The 17,131-nt window shown below is 42.2% G+C and overlaps 1 protein-coding gene across 1 annotated transcript; it reads left to right on the top strand.

Moving 5' to 3' along the window:
* Window positions 1-316: 316 nt before the first annotated feature.
* On the top strand, window positions 317-10,835 carry LOC140021264 (uncharacterized). Its single transcript, XM_072072028.1, has 8 exons — window positions 317-452; window positions 7,297-7,568; window positions 7,622-8,048; window positions 8,145-8,412; window positions 8,606-8,734; window positions 8,844-8,905; window positions 9,031-10,274; window positions 10,509-10,835. Exons 1-8 carry the CDS (start codon window positions 317-319, stop codon window positions 10,833-10,835), a joined length of 2,865 nt encoding a protein of 954 aa, XP_071928129.1.
* The last annotated feature ends 6,296 nt before the right edge of the window (window positions 10,836-17,131 follow it).

Raw genomic sequence — 17,131 nt, 5'->3', positions numbered from 1 at the left:
AGGGCCGTTCTTTGAATTCTCTTTTGCCCTCTGACATGTTTATGTTTATGTTGTTATAACCAGTATGCCTGGTTTCTTTTGTTACCTGGTGGTTGACTGACTAGGGTTTTGGAGCCGGAGTGCTCGTGTGTATACAGGATTTTGTACCGACCGGATGTCGGCTAAATTGTATAGCTTTTGGTGTGGGTTGTAAATAAATGTGTATATTTGAGTATTATCATTTTGCACTTATCTTTTGCGTGCCTTTCGTGCATTTGTTTTGTGTTTTTATTTAGTTTCATACGTTATGTTTGGATTTATAGACTCTTGCACCTAAATGGCATCTGGTACTCGAGGTAGAGGTGGAGGGCTAGGACGAAGCCTTGAAAGGGAGCAGGAACATGAGCCAGACCAAGTAGCTACAGCCATCCAGCGAATGGCTGATTTGTTAGAACGTATGGCGGACCAACAGGGTCAGGGCCATGGGAATACTACCGGAAACCCTGGAAATAATCCAGGCAATCACGAAGGAGAGGACCGTGCTTTAGAACGGTTCCACAAATTTGCACCTCCAAAGTTTATAGGTGGGGCTGACCCTGACTTAACGGAAGGTTGGCTGGACCGTATGTTAGATATATTTGCCGCACTTAGGTACTCGAAGGAGCGGCAGATATCTTTTGCCATTTTCCAGTTTGAGGGGGCCGCCCGAGCTTGGTGGAATGTGATTAGAGCCAAGTGGGAGCGGGAACAGACCCCCTGGACATGGGTTAATTTTACGCGAGAATTTAATGAAAAATATTTACCTCCCATCGTACAAGAGAAACGGGAAGATGATTTTATCCGCCTGCGTCGAGGGACATCTAATGTAGCAGAGTACGAGACCCAGTTTACAAAGCTCTCCCGTTTTGCTCCGGAACTGGTGCTAACGGAGCGAAAACGGACCCGCCGCTTCGTTCAAGGTTTAAATGTGAAAATCCAAGAAGCACTAGCGGCCGTACAACTGGACACATTTAGTCAGGCACTAGAAAAGGCACAAAGGATTGAGACAGCTAGGGGACAGGTAAAAGCCTTTCATGATCGGAAAAAAAGACAACCCGACTCGAGTAATTTGGTGACCGGACAGAATTGGCAAAATAAGCCACCATCGAAGAGGGGTCGAGGAACAGATGGTCCCCGACCCGCAGGAACCCTAAACCAGGGTAATTTTGGAAGAGGTCGAGAAGGGCAAGGGCCCGAGAGGGGTGCTCAGCGTGGAGTGACTGCAGGAACGAGGCCAACCTGTGGTTTTGGCGAGGCAAATCACACTGACGAAAACTGTTGGAAGAACAGTTCGATCCGAAAGTGCTATAAATGTGGTAGTACAGAGCATCTGATTGCTCAATGCCCTAAGATACAAAAGGAAAGACCTAAGCCACCGACTGAAGGGACCACCGCTAAGCCGTCAAATGCAGGGGAAAATCGACCCAAGGGAATAGCTAGAGTATATGCAATGGGTCAACAAGAGGTGTTAGACCCTTCGGCGAGCATCGAAGGTATTTTTTTTTTATCGGCGCACCGAAAGTGTTTAATAGACCCTAACGATACGTATTTTGTAAACCCTGCATTCATGGTTCCCGAACAAAGGTATCAATTTCGAGAACGAAATTATTCTAAGTGGGGGAGGTTGTGAGGCCCTAGTCAGTTCTTAAGTTTGATATTAGGTTAGATTCCTTATTTGTGCGGTAACATTAGGTTTTGGGACTAATTCGAAAACCCTAAGTTGGGGCTAGTATTGAAACCTTAGTTTTTGTATTAATTATAAGTTCGAGTGGTGATTAAAGTGAGTTTAAAAGTTAGGAAAACCCTTAATACTACCCAATCATTCCACAATAAGTGCAAATGAACCTAGCAAGTCGGAGTGACGCCCCGAAAGAATGAGTGTGAGAACCCGAAAATTTTTATATATTTTCTAGACATTATTTTGTTTCCTCGTCTATAATTTTGTACCTTTCTTCAATATTTTGATTTTCTATACATTTTTATAAGTAAATATAGTTTTCAAATCATTTTCTTGATACAAGTTAGTCCACGTTAATTTTGAAGAATATTATGAACGTGGGACCCGCTGGTGCGGTAAATGCAATATATTTTTGACAACTTGATGGAGTTTTGTATTAAGTGATATTATTTTACAAGGTGCTAAGAGATAATTAGATGTTACCTATATGGATTAGTGTTGGAGAGACAAAAGATAAGTTTTAAACCAAAAGGTGACATGTGTCACCTTCTTATTCAAAGTTGGACTTTTGACCATCTTACCTTAACTTTACTAAAACCAAAATTTGACTAAAAATCAAGCCATTTCTTTCTTCTCATGGCTGAAACTTGGAGAGCAAGAGAGAGAGAAAAACCTTCATCTTTCACTCCAATTTCTTACTTCAATCTTGAGTTTTAACCGATGGAATTGCAAATCACTCCATAAAACTTGGTTACTAAGGAGATTCCAAGGTCTTGGTGGAGTTATTTTGGAGAAGGAACCACTAAGCTACTACCTTTTGTGAGTTATCAAGGTACGGTGTGTAAAGATTCATTGTTTGTTTCCAATAATGGTGAATTCATGACTTGTGGTGGCTAGATATGTGATTTTATGGAAGATTTTATGGATTAGAGTGAAGTTAGCTAAATTTCTGATTTTATGGAGATTTTTCTGATTTTATATGATGATCATGGTTTAATCATGGTATGATGGTTGGTAATGGTGTAAAATGAAGCTTGTATATGTTAGTTGAAGTTGTTTACGGAAAATTTCGATTTTATGCAGAAATTCCAGGTTAGGGTTTTGAATCTGCCCTTTTCTGACCAGATTTATTTGAGCATGTTATAGGCCGAATCAAGCTTAGATTAAAACATAAAAGTTGTAGAAAATGGCGTTAACTAGCTGTCTACAAAATTTCACCTCGATACGAGCACTGTAGCATGTGAAATGACCGAAATACCCTTGACTGCCCATGAACCCTGTTCCGCGCCCAGATTTATGTTTTCGTGGAGTTTTCCATTTTTGACCATGAAATTGCATGATTTGGCTTTGGAGGTCTTCACAAGAAATGTAGGTATTTGTCTTGGCTTCGAAACTCCATAAGATTTGTTTCAATCCGATAAGGGTAGCTTTAGTTATGGATGTTGTGCCGAAAGGTGTATTTGATGGTTTATAATGTGTATGTGGTTAATTTGAGATGAATTGGTGTTGCTTGTAGGTTGGAAATGAAGCATTTAAGGGGAAATGATGTCCGAACTTATAGAGTGTGTGATTGCTTTGAGGTTGTGAATTAGGGCTTGGATTTGGACAAGGTAATGATATATAATGGATGGTTCCTGAGCCGTGGAGGTGAGTGACCCTAAACCGTTTCCAAAGTTACTTTTGAACCGTTTCTTGCATTATTTACTTGTTTGCATATCTTGTGTGCCGGCATGCGAGTTCATGACATGATTTGGCTTAACTGAGTTCTTGGGAAGTCTGTGCTGAACACCAACGTCTCCACTATCTGTTTACTAGATATTTGGAGCATGATGGCTCCTCATTCCCTGTTTATCTGTTATCTGAGCTATTTGAGCGTTGGGTGTTTAAGTGCAATGATTTCACTAGCTCACGACAGTAAAAATACGTACATATGATCTTGGAATCATGACATCATCGAAATGCATTATTGTGAAATAGATTTGATTACTGATTTTATTGGTTACTCATTGAGCTTCTAGCTCACCCCAAAAATATTTTATTTCCCTCCACAGGGTTCGTGGCGAAGGAAGGCTTGTAGTACTTATTCACGTGACTGGATGGCATATATCTTGTACAGTTTGGATTTGGAATCATTTTATGTATAGTTTGGGGAATTGTTTCCGCTTCGTGTAACAGCCCCACTTTCCCCTAAGGTGAACCAAAGGGGTTAGCGGGCTGCCTACCCAACTCTCGCCAGGACTACGGATCAGTTCACGTCGATCTAATACGTTCCGGAACATATCCACGCGCGTAAACAAGTCAAAATCACAAAATGAAAAAACAAAAAAACAAAAACGAAGCCGATGATGAACAGTACCGGCCACGTCAGAATCCAGTTACTAGGCCGAGAGTAGCCAAAATTTTCTTTTGCCGCTTGAAATACGAGTTGATCCGAAATTCAACCAAATATCAACCAAACATACATACATTGAACTGTAACATTTACAAGCCAAAGCGGCATATCAAAAACCATTCATTACGAATATTCATGTTCGGTTTGTCAATCAAAAGAAAGTGAACCTAATACACATTAGGGTTTCATTCAAAGAGCTATTCAAAAGACATTTACATGAGCTCAACTTGACAACCAACTAACACAACCTTTTCCAAAAGTGGTCATTTCCTGTAAGGAAAACAAATGGAACAGAAAGGGGTGAGCTTGCGCTCAATGAGGTACCAAACAGATAGCATTAAAATCATGGCATTTCACATTTAACGAATCAGATACACATGTCAGATGTAAAATAAAGTAACCAATGATTCAAATCAGAAGGATACAGGTGGCTCTCAGGAGCCAAATTTCCAGCGCAATACTTGATCCAAACCGGTTGACTCTCCGTCAACGTATATAGAACCAACGCGTCCGTAGACCTCACTTCGCACCGAATTCCGTCCACCAAACACCCCTTTACCAGGCCCGCTCACCGTATTCGAACATAAATGGTAATACTCGAGTATACCCGGAATCAAGGGTCTCAATACCCAAAATCCCCGAACAGACTACCGTGGTTCGTTATCTAATCGTCCAGGCCCTTGCCGGCCCGACTCGAATAACTTAGCCACAGGATTGAGCTCATAGGTCATAGAAATCCGAACAGATGCAGACACAGATAATAGATTCAAATTTTTTTGCATAGAAATTGGCACATGAACAGACTAGAGAACGAGTGTGATAAAGTACACCCTCGTCTCGAACAAATAAACAGATTGCAGAGCAGAAATCAAGTTAAACAGCAATGGAGGGGAGTGGTACACTCACCGGCTCAACTTCAAAAGTTTTCACTTCAGATTGGCCTTAATCGCCAAGAAAGCCTAAAATAATCAAAATAAACCAATTGAAGGTTTCATATCCAAAATCGAGTGAACAAAATACACATGAGGCTCGACTAGTAGTCGTATGCCCCGCCAAATAAATACTAATGCAAGGGTGGAAAACATGATTTTCTTGGAAACGAAAAGGTAACATGAAAACCTAGGCACAACCAACCCAAAAGTCCTTTGCTCAAATCACAAGTAAATCCAACTAGCCTTCAAGAAAAATTTCGGCAGCATATCCCTTGTTTACCTAGTTTCCAGCCATCATGGCTTCATTATTTCCTCAAATCAGTCTCAACATCTCACACAAAATTCATCTCATTTCCCCAAAAGCCGTTCACTAGGCTCAAAGTAGTACAAGTACAAAAGTTAGCTAGGAAATGACCGGAATGAAAACAATCCCTAAAACTATTCAAATAAACACAATAATATTTGTTTACAAGTCAAAAACCAAGGCCAAGTATTACCAAAATAAGGTTCCATAGGAATATATAAGCATTAAAGGAAACCAGAAAAATCAGGAAATGTAACTATATTAGCCCTAACAACAAAAACAGTTTTGGCCTCCTTATGCGGTAATGGCACAAAATGCGCTACGCTTATCGGATGAGGGTGTAAGACCCACCATCTCGAAGCTAAAAGACAGGGCTACAACAATGTAGAAGGCCACTCAGTCCAAATCCTAGCACAACTAAGTCAAATATGCAGAATACCAAACCAGAACCGTAATTGCAGGTTTACAAATCACACTATGCTGTAATCAGTACAACTCAGTCTATACAGGTCCAAATGCAGAAATTCCAAAGGCATATGGTAGCTAGGACATCAAGATACATTTCATCAGAAGACCTCAACAATCAAATCCAAAGCAATTCCAGTCAAAACAGCCAATGACAAGCGCAGTTCGGCCATCCTGAAGAACCCAGAACAGCAATAGTAAATTCGGCTTATCTCATTCTACACTACTCCAATTGACCTGAAATTTTACAGGAACCCTTAAAATATCAATACCTACAACTTTCATGTTTTGAGCCAAGGCCAATTCGGCCTATATATATGACCTAAAAATTCGGACAGAATGTTCATCACAAAACCCTCACTTTTCAATTTTTGGTCCAAAACAGAAATTGATTGCAATTACCTATCATTCACACCTACTAGAGTCATTATAGGCCATTGCCAATCATCATATAAGGCCACAACATCATGATCACATTAAACCAGAAAAATCACCATTAAATTGAAAACTTCATCAAATCATCCAAAAACAAGAAATAAACCACAAATTTCAACACTTTAGCCACTACTAAGCATAACTTAAGCTTCATTAAGTGTAAGAGGGAATTCACACACCACTCACCTAGTAAACAAGAGAGGGAGAGTTATAGGGCACCTTAACTTCTCCAAACACTTCACCAAATCACTTACTAGCACCAACTAGAGGGATTTTATGGAGTAGAAACAAAATCAAGCAAGTGTTTTGGAGGATTTGAGCTAGATAGTTGCCAAACTTTGAAGAGTTCTTCTTCCTTCCTTGCTCAAGGTGGCCGGCCACTATAGAGGTAAGAAATGGTGATTTTTGTGGTAATTTTAAGATATTTAACCAATTGGTCAAAAGGTCAAAAAAAATGAATAGTAAGTCATAAGTTACCACCAACCTCATAGTGACACATGTCACCTCTTTAAATGCAATCCTATCCTTCTTTTTCACTCTCACATCAATCACTTCACATCCTCTACTTATCTCTTAACACCCGATAAATTTCCACCAGTATCCGGAATTTACCCTAATAGGCCGAATTTTTCCGAACTTTTCGCACTAGTGGGTCCCATATCCGATATACGCTCATAATTTCTCAAAAACTAACCGATACTAGAAAAAATCATTTTAAAACTATTTTTGCTCATAAACTTTATTTGCACAATTTTTCGAATAAAGAAAAGGTGGAAAAACGTATAATTAAAAGAAATTAAAACCTAGAAATTAAGAAAATTACGGGTCCTCACACTTCGCTTATGACATGTAATTATTGGAGAATTTGATGTAATATTTGAGATTTATATTATAATTTATTGGAGGACTATAGTGACTGACTGAGTCCCGGCGAGAGTTGGGCAGGCGGTCCGCCGAACCCTTTGGTTCGCCTTAGGGAGAGGTTGGGCTGTCACACATAGAGGTGAGCCAGCCGTATCCTTTGCACGAGATGTCATCGAAACAGTCGCACAGCCTTTCTGTTTTACTCTAGTCGAAAAATTCACTCGCAACAGACCTCGCATAGAGGACATCAGGAAGTTCTTCCTTTCGCTTGATTTGAAGGATTCTTTTTCTGTTGGATTGCTGGACAGCAGACATGTGTTGATTAGGCTCCACACTGAAGAGGATTTCTTGCGGGTTTGGACCAGAGCTGTATGGTATGTTGCCGGCAACACCATGCGTGTCGTCAAGTGGACGCCTGCCTTTCTTGTTGATAAGGAGTCTGCATTAGCTCCTGTGTGGTTCAGCCTTCCAAAGTTGCCGGTGCATCTCTTTGACAAGCAATGCTTGTTCCAGATTGTGTCCTGTGTGGGAAGACGTTGTTCATTGACGCTGCGATGGCCGCGCTTTGTTGTCCGAGTGTGGCTCGGGTTTGTGAGGAGGTTGACCTCCTGAAGGAACTTCTGTCTCGTGTGTGGCTTCAGCTGGACGAAGATCACGGTTTTTGGCAGCTGCTACAGCCGGAGTTCATGCCAAAATATTGCGCCCACTGCTATCACCAGGGGCATACGCAATCAGAATGTCATGTTAAACATCCTGAGCTGCGTTCGAATGGGATGCGTGGGGAGAAGACGACATTGTCGAGTGCCAATAACAGTCCCCCAAGAGACGGCAACTTGGTGGAGCTTCGCGGGAGTGCGGCTGCCCAAGTATCGCACGGTGATGAATTGCGGAAGACAGATGGGTATCATGTTGACGAGGAGCAGGATGTGAGCATGCAAGATGAGGTTACTAGGGACGCAGGTTAGGTGCTGGAGGAAGGGGAGGTGGACAGACATGGGCAGGATGTCTTGGAGGCAGCTGCCGAATTGGTGGAGCATGTGGTTGGTGAGGTCGCAGGCAGGATTATTATGGACCTTGCGGAGCAAGTGGTGAGCGAAGCGGTTGACAGGGAGGGGGAAGATAGGGACGTGCCACCGGGGTTTGGCGATCACGTTGCTCTGGATGAGGAGGAGGTTGGTGGGGTGTTGGCGAGAGCCGCGTCGGAGCCCATCGTGTGTGCCAGCGGCCTATCACCGCAGGTTGTCGAAGAGCAGCTTGGTGAGGGGGAGGAAGGGCGTAGTGTGGCTTTGACTTTGAATCTAGACCAGATTGCCGTCCTTGAACAGTGCGCGAGAAAGGTGAAAGGGAGGGGGATACGGGCCATGGTCCCGTCGGACAGAGAGCTAAGGTCGGTGTCAAAGAAAACTTAAAATTCTTTCCATATTTTATCCCATGATTAATGCGTGTTTCTGGAATATTCGGGAGATTTCAAAGCCCCCAAATCTTGGATGACTTAAGACTCTTGTTCGTATGCATAGGCTAGCAGTTGTAGGAGTTTGTGAGCCCAAATTATGTAGGCATGATGCTGACTCGATTCGCCTTCTTTTGAACTTTGATTCCGTTATTTGTAATTCGACTGGGGAGTTGTGGGTGTTTTTCAATTCTCCGTTTGTTGGCTAGGTAGTTGGGGATTCAGACCAGTATTTATCTATTTGTTGGTGGCATCCCCAGTTTCCTGTTCCTATACTAGTTTCTTTTGTTCATGCCAAGTGTCAGATGGATGAGCGATAGTGCCTCTGGGATGGACTGTTACAGGATAAGCCCGGGCAGGGCCCATGGTATGTGGTGGAGGATTTTAACCTTGTTCTCTCGAGTAGTGAAAAGAAAGGGGGGAGGCAGTATCAGCCAGTGGAGGGTCTAGAACTTTTCTGGTTTATGAGTAATGGAGGGTTGTTCGATGCAGGATTTTCGGGCAGTAGTTTCACTTGGTGTAATAATCGATTAGGACGGGCGCGTATCTGGAAGCAGTTGGATAGAGTGCTGCTTAATATGGAGTGCCTGAATTTCTCCTTCTCAGTCTCTGTGTCTCACTTAGTGCGAGCTCCGTCTGACCATGCTCCGGTTCTCCTTTCGTTCGTGTCTAAAGTTGATTGTAGGAGTCGATCGTTCCGGTTTTTAAACGTATGGCCGTCCAAAGAGGGGTTTTTGGATGTGGTACGGACAACTTGGCAGGTAGAGGTGTCTAGGTCCTCGTTCTCTGTGGTGTGGGGAAAGTTGAGGAGTGTTTCCCGAGCTCTTCACCTTTGGAACAAACAGGTATTTGGGGATGTGTTTGAGAATGTTAAGAAGAGGAAAGCGGTGGTGGCGGCGGCTAAGGTGCGTGCACAGAGTGATCTATCTGATGAGGCTCACTTGGAGCTCCAGCGTGCTCAGGCTAACTTGAAGAGGTTGTTAGCAGTGGAGGAGCAGTTTTGGAGTCAAAAGGCCAGGGTCAAGTGGCTCCAACACGGTGATCGTAATTCAAGATATTTTCATTCGGTGGTAAAGCAATGCCGGTTTCAGTCCAAAATTCACAAGATTCAGGATTCGGCGAGAGATTGGGTGATGGACGATGAAGGGATCGGAAGGGAGGAGGTCCGGTATTTTAGTAACTTATTCACGGCTGACCCTATGTCCGAGTTTCAGCTTCTGCATGTTATCCCTAACCTCGGTGACGATATCGAGAACATGAGACTGGAAGAGGTCCCCTCTTTGGAGGAGGTGAAGGCGGTGATCTTCGATATGGATGGGGACAGTGCAGCTGGGCCAGACGGGTTTACAGGAAAATTCTTTATGACGGCTTGGGAGATGGTGGCTCACGATGTTTACAAGGCGATTGTGAGTTTCTTCTGTGGTGCTGAGTTACCAAGATTCATTACGGCTACGTCTATTGTTCTCCTCCCCAAGGTCATGAATCCTAAGGATTTTACTCAATTTCGTCCTATTAGTATGAGTAATTTTTTGAACAAAGTTATTTCTCGACTCTTGGTGGGAAGGTTGTCTGGTGTGTTACCTCGAATCATTTATTCTCAGCAGAGTGGCTTTGTTAAAGGGCGATCGATTGCAGATAATTATTTGTTGGCTCAAGAGCTGATATCGGAGATGGGAAGGAAGTGCAAAAGGGGGAATCTGGCTCTGAAGTTAGACATGGCTAAGGCGTATGATAGGGTTTCCTAGCCATTCCTTATTGCTGTTCTGCGTCAGTTTGGCTTTGGCGAGAGATTTATTGACATGGTGTAAAGGTTGATCTCAAATGTTTGGTTCTTGGTGCTTGTGAATGGGGTGCCTTATGGATTTTTCAAATCGTCTCGAGGGTTGCGTCAAGGGGATCCGCTATCACCTGCTTTATTTATCCTTAGCTCAGAGGTGTTTTCCCGGGCCTTAAATGCCCTTATGTCCTAGACACGGGTCGTGGGGTATAAGGTTCCACGACACTGCCCATCTGTGTCTCATTTGGCGTTTGCTGACGACGTTATTATATTTGCCAATGGGGGTGCAGATTCGTTAAGGAGGGTCATGCGGATTTTGGACTGGTATCAGAGTGACTTTGGTCAGTTGGTAAATGTGCAAAAGAGTAGATACTTAGTACACCCGCAGATCATGGTAGCCCGTAAAATGCTAATTGAGCTGGTTACTCAGTTCTACAAAAGGGAGTTTCCGGTTCGGTACTTGGGTGCTCCGTTGTTTATTGGCAGAGCGAAGGAGGAGTATTACTCGGAGTTGTGCTAGAAGGTTCTTGATAAGGTACTATCTTGGAAATCCCGACTGCTTTCCTTTGGGGTGAAGCTTGTGTTGATTAGGCATGTATTGTTGTGACAACCCCACCTTCCCCTAAGGCGAACCAAAGGGGTTAGCGGACTGCCTGCCCAGCTCTCGCCAGGAGTAACGAGCAGATACACGCGATCTAAAACGTTTCAGGAAAGTAAAAACGCACTCGGACAAACCACAAGTACCAAAATAAAAAAAAACGAAACGATGAATAGTGGCCTGGCACAGCAGAATCCGGCCGGAATCTGGCCGGATTACCGGCCGGATTCTTGGCCGGATACTGTCCAGTAGATAACAGCCCGGATTCAAATTTTCCCGAGGCAATCCGGCCGACAATCCGGCCAGTTTCTGGCCGGATTCCTGGCCGGATTCAGGCCAGGCAGTCCTCGCCAAAATTTTTTTTCTTTTCCGTTTGGAAGCCGAACCTGTTCGTAATCCAACCAAACATCAAAAATACATTTACAACTTGTCATTTAGCATATACAAGTCAAAATGGCATCACAAAAGTGATCCTACAAGATTATCCATATAAGGTTTGCAAATTACAATTCAAACAAAAGGTTGGATCACAATGCACTTAGGGGACCACTCGGCAACCCCTTATCAAAAGCCATTCCAAAAGAGTTTATATTCCTGTAAGGAAAACAAAAGGAACGGTGTGAGCTAATTGCCCAGTGAGATACTATCACTTACGCAACCAAGTGCATATAAGCATCAAGCTTTCAACCAATATAATAACATAAGCAAAGGCACACGTCAAATATGGTGATAAAAGGATACAGATGGCTCTCAAGAGCCCTTTTCCTCGTTTGCATTTCTTGATCGAACGTCATTGACTCTCCGTCAATGTTCAACAATAACCAACCGTAGACTCCACTTTACTTCCATTCCTTCCACCTAACATTCCCCAACCGGGCCCGAAATCCAAACACGTGTATTGTGGTATTACTCGAGTAAACCGGAATCGAGAGTCTATCATACTACAAGATTCCATATAACATTGCCCCAAGGTACATTAATTGGCACGACCAAGCCCTCGCCGGCTCGATTCAATCAATTACCAATGGGGTTGAGCTCATTGATAACATTTGTAGTCGTTGGGGACTCGTCCAAACGACACCAAGTCATGTATTTCATTTCATATAACATTTCATATAACATTCCAATAACCTTTCACTAACATGCGAAACAATAAGTGAGAATGATAAAGTACACTCTCACTTCAATCAATTAACATTCAACATCTCAAGTTCAAATATCAAAACCATATAATAGCACACAGGTGAGTAGTACACTCACCAAGCTAGCAAATGTGGTTTCATGCACTTCCGTCAAAAGAACGTTGTGCACCACCGTCACGCCCTAAAAACATGCAAACAAATACAATGAGACTCGATAACGAGTCATAAACCAAGGCCAAACATGACCCCAATAGGGTTCCATAAGCATATACAAACATTAAAGGAAACCAGAAATTTCGGAAATGTAACTAGCTTTGGCCCTGAAAAAAACAGTTTTTGTCCTCATTTTGCGGTAATGGCACAAATTTCACTACGCTTATCGGATGAGGGTGAAAGACCCACCATCTCGAAGCTAAAATACAGGGCTACAACATCACAGAAGGTCACTCAACCCAGTTTTGAGTGAAAACAGGTCAAAAATGCAAGATACTTCATCAGCAACGTAAAACAGATTCACCAAAATGCATTCTAGCGGAAACATCATAACTCAGGCTCTGCAAGTCCAAATCCAGAAATTCCAAAACCAGATGAAAGCTAAGAAATAGGGATAAATTTAATCAGAAGGCCTCAACAACCAATTCGGAAGCAATTACAGCCAAAACAACCAATTACAGGCGCAGTTCTCAATTTCGGGTAAAACCAGAACAGCAATAGTAATTTCGACCTATCTCATTCTACACTACTCCGATTGATCTGAAATTTTGTAGGCACCTCTAAAATGTCATTCCCTACAACTTTCATGTTTTAATCTAAGGCCAATTAGGCCTCTAACTAGGACCTAAAAATTCGGGCAGAATGCTCCCTCAAGAACCCTAATTTTCTGAAATTTCTTCCAAACCAGAAATTGGTTGCAATTAATCACCTTTCCCACCTCCAAGAGTCAATATAGACCATTTCTAATCATTATAGATAGCCACACAATCATGCTTATATTAAAACAGAAAAATCCCCAAAAAATATAAAACTTCATCATTTCAACCACAAATCAAGAAATAACCCATAAATTTGCATCTCAGACAACCACTAAGCATGATTTAATCATCAATTAAAGGAGGAGGGTGGTTCTTCACAAATTACCTTTAAAACAAGAGAGAGAGAGCTATTGGTCACCTTAACCTTCCAAAAAACTTCACACAACAACTCACCAACACTTCCTTAAGTGGTTTTATGGAGCAAAATCAAGGTTGGATGGTTGGTTTTGGTGATTTGGAACAAGATTGAAGTGTTTTCTTCCTTGTGCTTGGAGTAAGAGAGAGAGAAAAAGAGCAAGAGAGGGCCGGCTTCAAGGAGGATTTTTTTGAGGATTTTTGGGTCATTTTTTTTGGTTATTTAAGTCAATGGTAAGAAAGGTCTTAAGGTAAGCCCAATCAAATGGTGACACTTGTCACCTTTTTATTAACTCTCTACCTAACTTGTCTCTCTCATATCAATCCAAATTGCACCCTCCACTTATCTCTTAGCACCCGGTAAATTAATTCCAGTATTCAAAACTTAATCTAGTTGGCCGAATTTTTCCGAACTTTTCGCACTAGTGGGTCCCACGTCCGGTATACGCTCTTAATTCCTCAAAATCCATTCGATACTAGAAAAATCATCTAAAAATTATATCTGCCCCTTAAAATCATTTCTAATCACGAAAATGCAGAAAACAAGCCATGAAAAATACGAGAAACCTAGAAAATGAAAATTACGGGTTCTCACAATTGTCCAGTATCTCGATTCATTTAATGGTGGTGGGGTTCATTCCAAAAAGCACTTTTCGGATGATTGAGAGGGTGTGTGCTGATTTTCTTTGGGAGGAGGGGGATGAGAAGAAGAAATGCCACTGGATCCGTTGGCAGGACTTATGTTATCCCCCGGATGAAGGTGGGGCTGGGTTTCGATCGCTCATTGACATGTATAAGGCCTTTTCATGTAAATTATGGTGGAATTTTCTGTGTGGGCTCTCCTTGTGGGCGAGATTCTTGAGCGCTAAGTATTGCAAGGGGCTTCACCCGTGCCAAATTTCCATGTCTACCTTAGGCTCGGCAACCTGGAAGAGAATGTTAGATGTTCGGAGATTGGTAGAGTTGTTTATTGGGTGGAGCATGCATGAGGGCCGATGTAGTTTCTGGTATGCTAATTGAACTGGCCACGGGGCTTTATAACTGAGGATGGGGGTACGGGAGGACGTCTCATGTCTAGCCTTTATGGAGGATAGGGCATGGGTCGCATGGAGGATTGCGGAGGTCCTGCCTGGCGACATGGTGTAGCAGGTATTGGCGGTGGCTGGGCCGGATGGGGCCTCTTCTGATAGAATGATATGGTTAGTGTCAAACTCGGGTTAGTTTTCGTTATCGTCTGCCTATAGAGAGGTTCGTGAGATGAGGCCATCGTCCTTCCTCTTTCGCCAGATATGGCATGCGAGTGTGCCCCTGAAGGTGTCTTTCTTTATACTTTGGTTGCTGTCCAATCGACTTCCCATGGATGACGTGTTGGCGGCACGTGGGATTCATCTTCCATCTAAGTGCTCATGTTGTCTGGTATCGAATAATGAATCCCTTTGTCACTTGTTCGTGGAGGGGGAGCTGGCAACGGCGGTGTAGCAGTTTTTTGGTTCGGTAGCTGGGTTGGATCTGAATATCAGTCATATCCGGGTGTGGTTGTTTGGTTGGTGGCTCAAGCCGGTGAGTTCGGAGAAGCTTCGGTTTGTCTTCCGAATCTAACCTAATCTCATTTGTTAGCATATTTGGAAGGCTAGGAACACAGGGCTCAAGTTCGGTGAGATACATAGGGCGGTAGATTGGCCTACGTTCTTGGAGTTGGTCGAGGGCAGGCCAGATGCATTTCTCGTGCGTACGATTCGGTGGTTTCCTCCAGGGCTGGGCGGCGTCAAGCTCAATATGATGGGTGTTCAATGGGTAACCCAGGGGTGAGGTGAGGTGGGGCAATCCTTAGGAGTTCTACGGGATCTTTGGTTTTTGCATTTTTCGGTTATTTTGGAAGCTGTACCAGTTTGCGAGCAGAGGGCAAGGCATTATTACTCGGGCTGCAGCTGTGTGCGCAACGGGGCCTCGGTGGTAATTTGGTAGTAGAGACAGATTCGTTGATGTTGTAACACATTCTTCTAAAGAGGTACCAGTGTCCATGGTCCATCAGTGCAGAGGTGGGGCAGATTGAGCTAGTGGCCAGGAGGGGCTGTCAAATCTTACACTGTTACAGGGAAGCAAATAAGGTCGCGGATGTATTGGCGAATGTTGGGTCGACACATCCTCAACATGGGTTTTATGTGTATGAATGGATTGCGGATTTGCCTAGAATGGCTAGGGGTGAATACTGATTGGATAAGCTTGGTTTTTCGTCCTTTCGCAGGTTTAGGGTCACAGGTGCTACTGCCAAAATGTAATGCTCCACACGGTTGTCTTTCCTATTTGATCTAATAAAATAAAAAAAAATTTAACTTAAAAAAAAAGTGCTAATAGTGAATTAGTGAAGCATAAGTTAAAAATGCAAGAGAGACAAAGAAATAGGTTTGAACCAACTCGCGCCACTTGTCATCGGTTCAAGACACCCCTTGACTAAGACTTTTCTTTCCTTAATCTTCTTATTTTTTTTTTATTTTCCCTTCCCTATTTTTTAGGGTGTTGGCCGAAATTTTGGAGGAAAAAAAGAGAGGAAAAGAAGAAAAAAAAAGAGAAAAAATAGTTGGGTGCCAAGTGTTGGCAATCAAGGTCATCTTTGACCAAGACCTTTCTTCCATCTTTATCTTTCATTTCACCAAAATTTCCTTCACTTTCTTACCTTCTTGGCTGACCAAAAGAGAAAAAAAGAGAGGGAGAAACTTCAAATTTCACATTGCTTTTGGCTTCATTAAGTGAGGAAACCAACAAGAAAGCTAAATCTAAATCGAAGGAAGTTGTGATAAGGGAACAAGAAGACTTGTAGTGGAGTGATTTGGAACTACTTTTTTTCTTTAACCTTGCAATTGAATGAGATTATGGCTTGTTTGTAGTAGGTTTTATGGAAGATTTTGTAGTTTTCTGTGGTAGTTTGTTATTTTCTAGCTTTGCTAGACAATTTGCAGCTTTGGGATGTTATTTTTAGCTTTGATATACCTTTTTAGTTTTAACATGGGAATTTCTAACTTTAGTATGAATTTTTAGCTTCAAAATAGAATTTTTCAGATTTAGTTTGTAAATTTCCAACCTAGGGTTTAATATTCCAACTTGAGTATATGATAGATATATGCTATGCTATGTATATGCTTAATTTAGTTAGTTTGGTGGCCTAGTTTAAGACTTTTACCTTATAACTTGTGGATTTGATTTGGGTTGTTCTGCCATGAAACTTAGCTTTGGAAGTTGGAGCAAAATTGAAGGAAAAATAGGGGAGAAACCCCCCGTTTCTTTTCTTGTAGTATAACTGAGTGAAAGTGAGAGTAGAAGGATGATTTTTGGTTGATTCGGACTTGGTTTGCTTAGGGTTGCTTGAGTTTCCCTTGGTAGTGATACATAAGCTGAAAGTTTGCTAAAAACTATATATTTTACAAGGAGAATGTAATGGCCATTTTAAGCATGATTTCTAGTTGCATAAGTCAAGTTTTAAACTTAAAGATTTTAATCGTTTTCTTTCTAAAAACAAAGAGGAGCATGCATGTATCTTGCATATGGTTTGGTAAACATTATAAGGTTCATTTACATGATCTTCCTTTGATATTAACAAGCGAGGGTTGTATATTTTGAAATCCTATTTGATTACATTTTGTTATACTACATTTGATCGCAGATTTTGAATCCGGCCAGGGAGTTAGGCCTGAACTTGATTTTGATAAACAATAATCATTGGTGAGTGTTTCACTTGCATGACTTGGACTATGTGACTTGTTACTAGATATCTTGCCTTGTTATTTAAAAGATGAGTATGTACTTTATCGCACTCGACCTAATTTGCTCGAATTCTTGTCGACCTGTTTATTTTTAAATTGACTTGTTTATTTGTGAACTGATATATCTGTGCATGACTTGAAAGCCGGTTGGA

Source organism: Coffea arabica, chromosome 11e (assembly GCF_036785885.1).
Source record: "Coffea arabica cultivar ET-39 chromosome 11e, Coffea Arabica ET-39 HiFi, whole genome shotgun sequence".
NCBI lineage: Eukaryota > Viridiplantae > Streptophyta > Magnoliopsida > Gentianales > Rubiaceae > Coffea > Coffea arabica.
The sequence above is the reverse complement of the archived record's forward strand: the minus strand, read 5'-3'. Positions and strand labels throughout refer to the sequence as shown.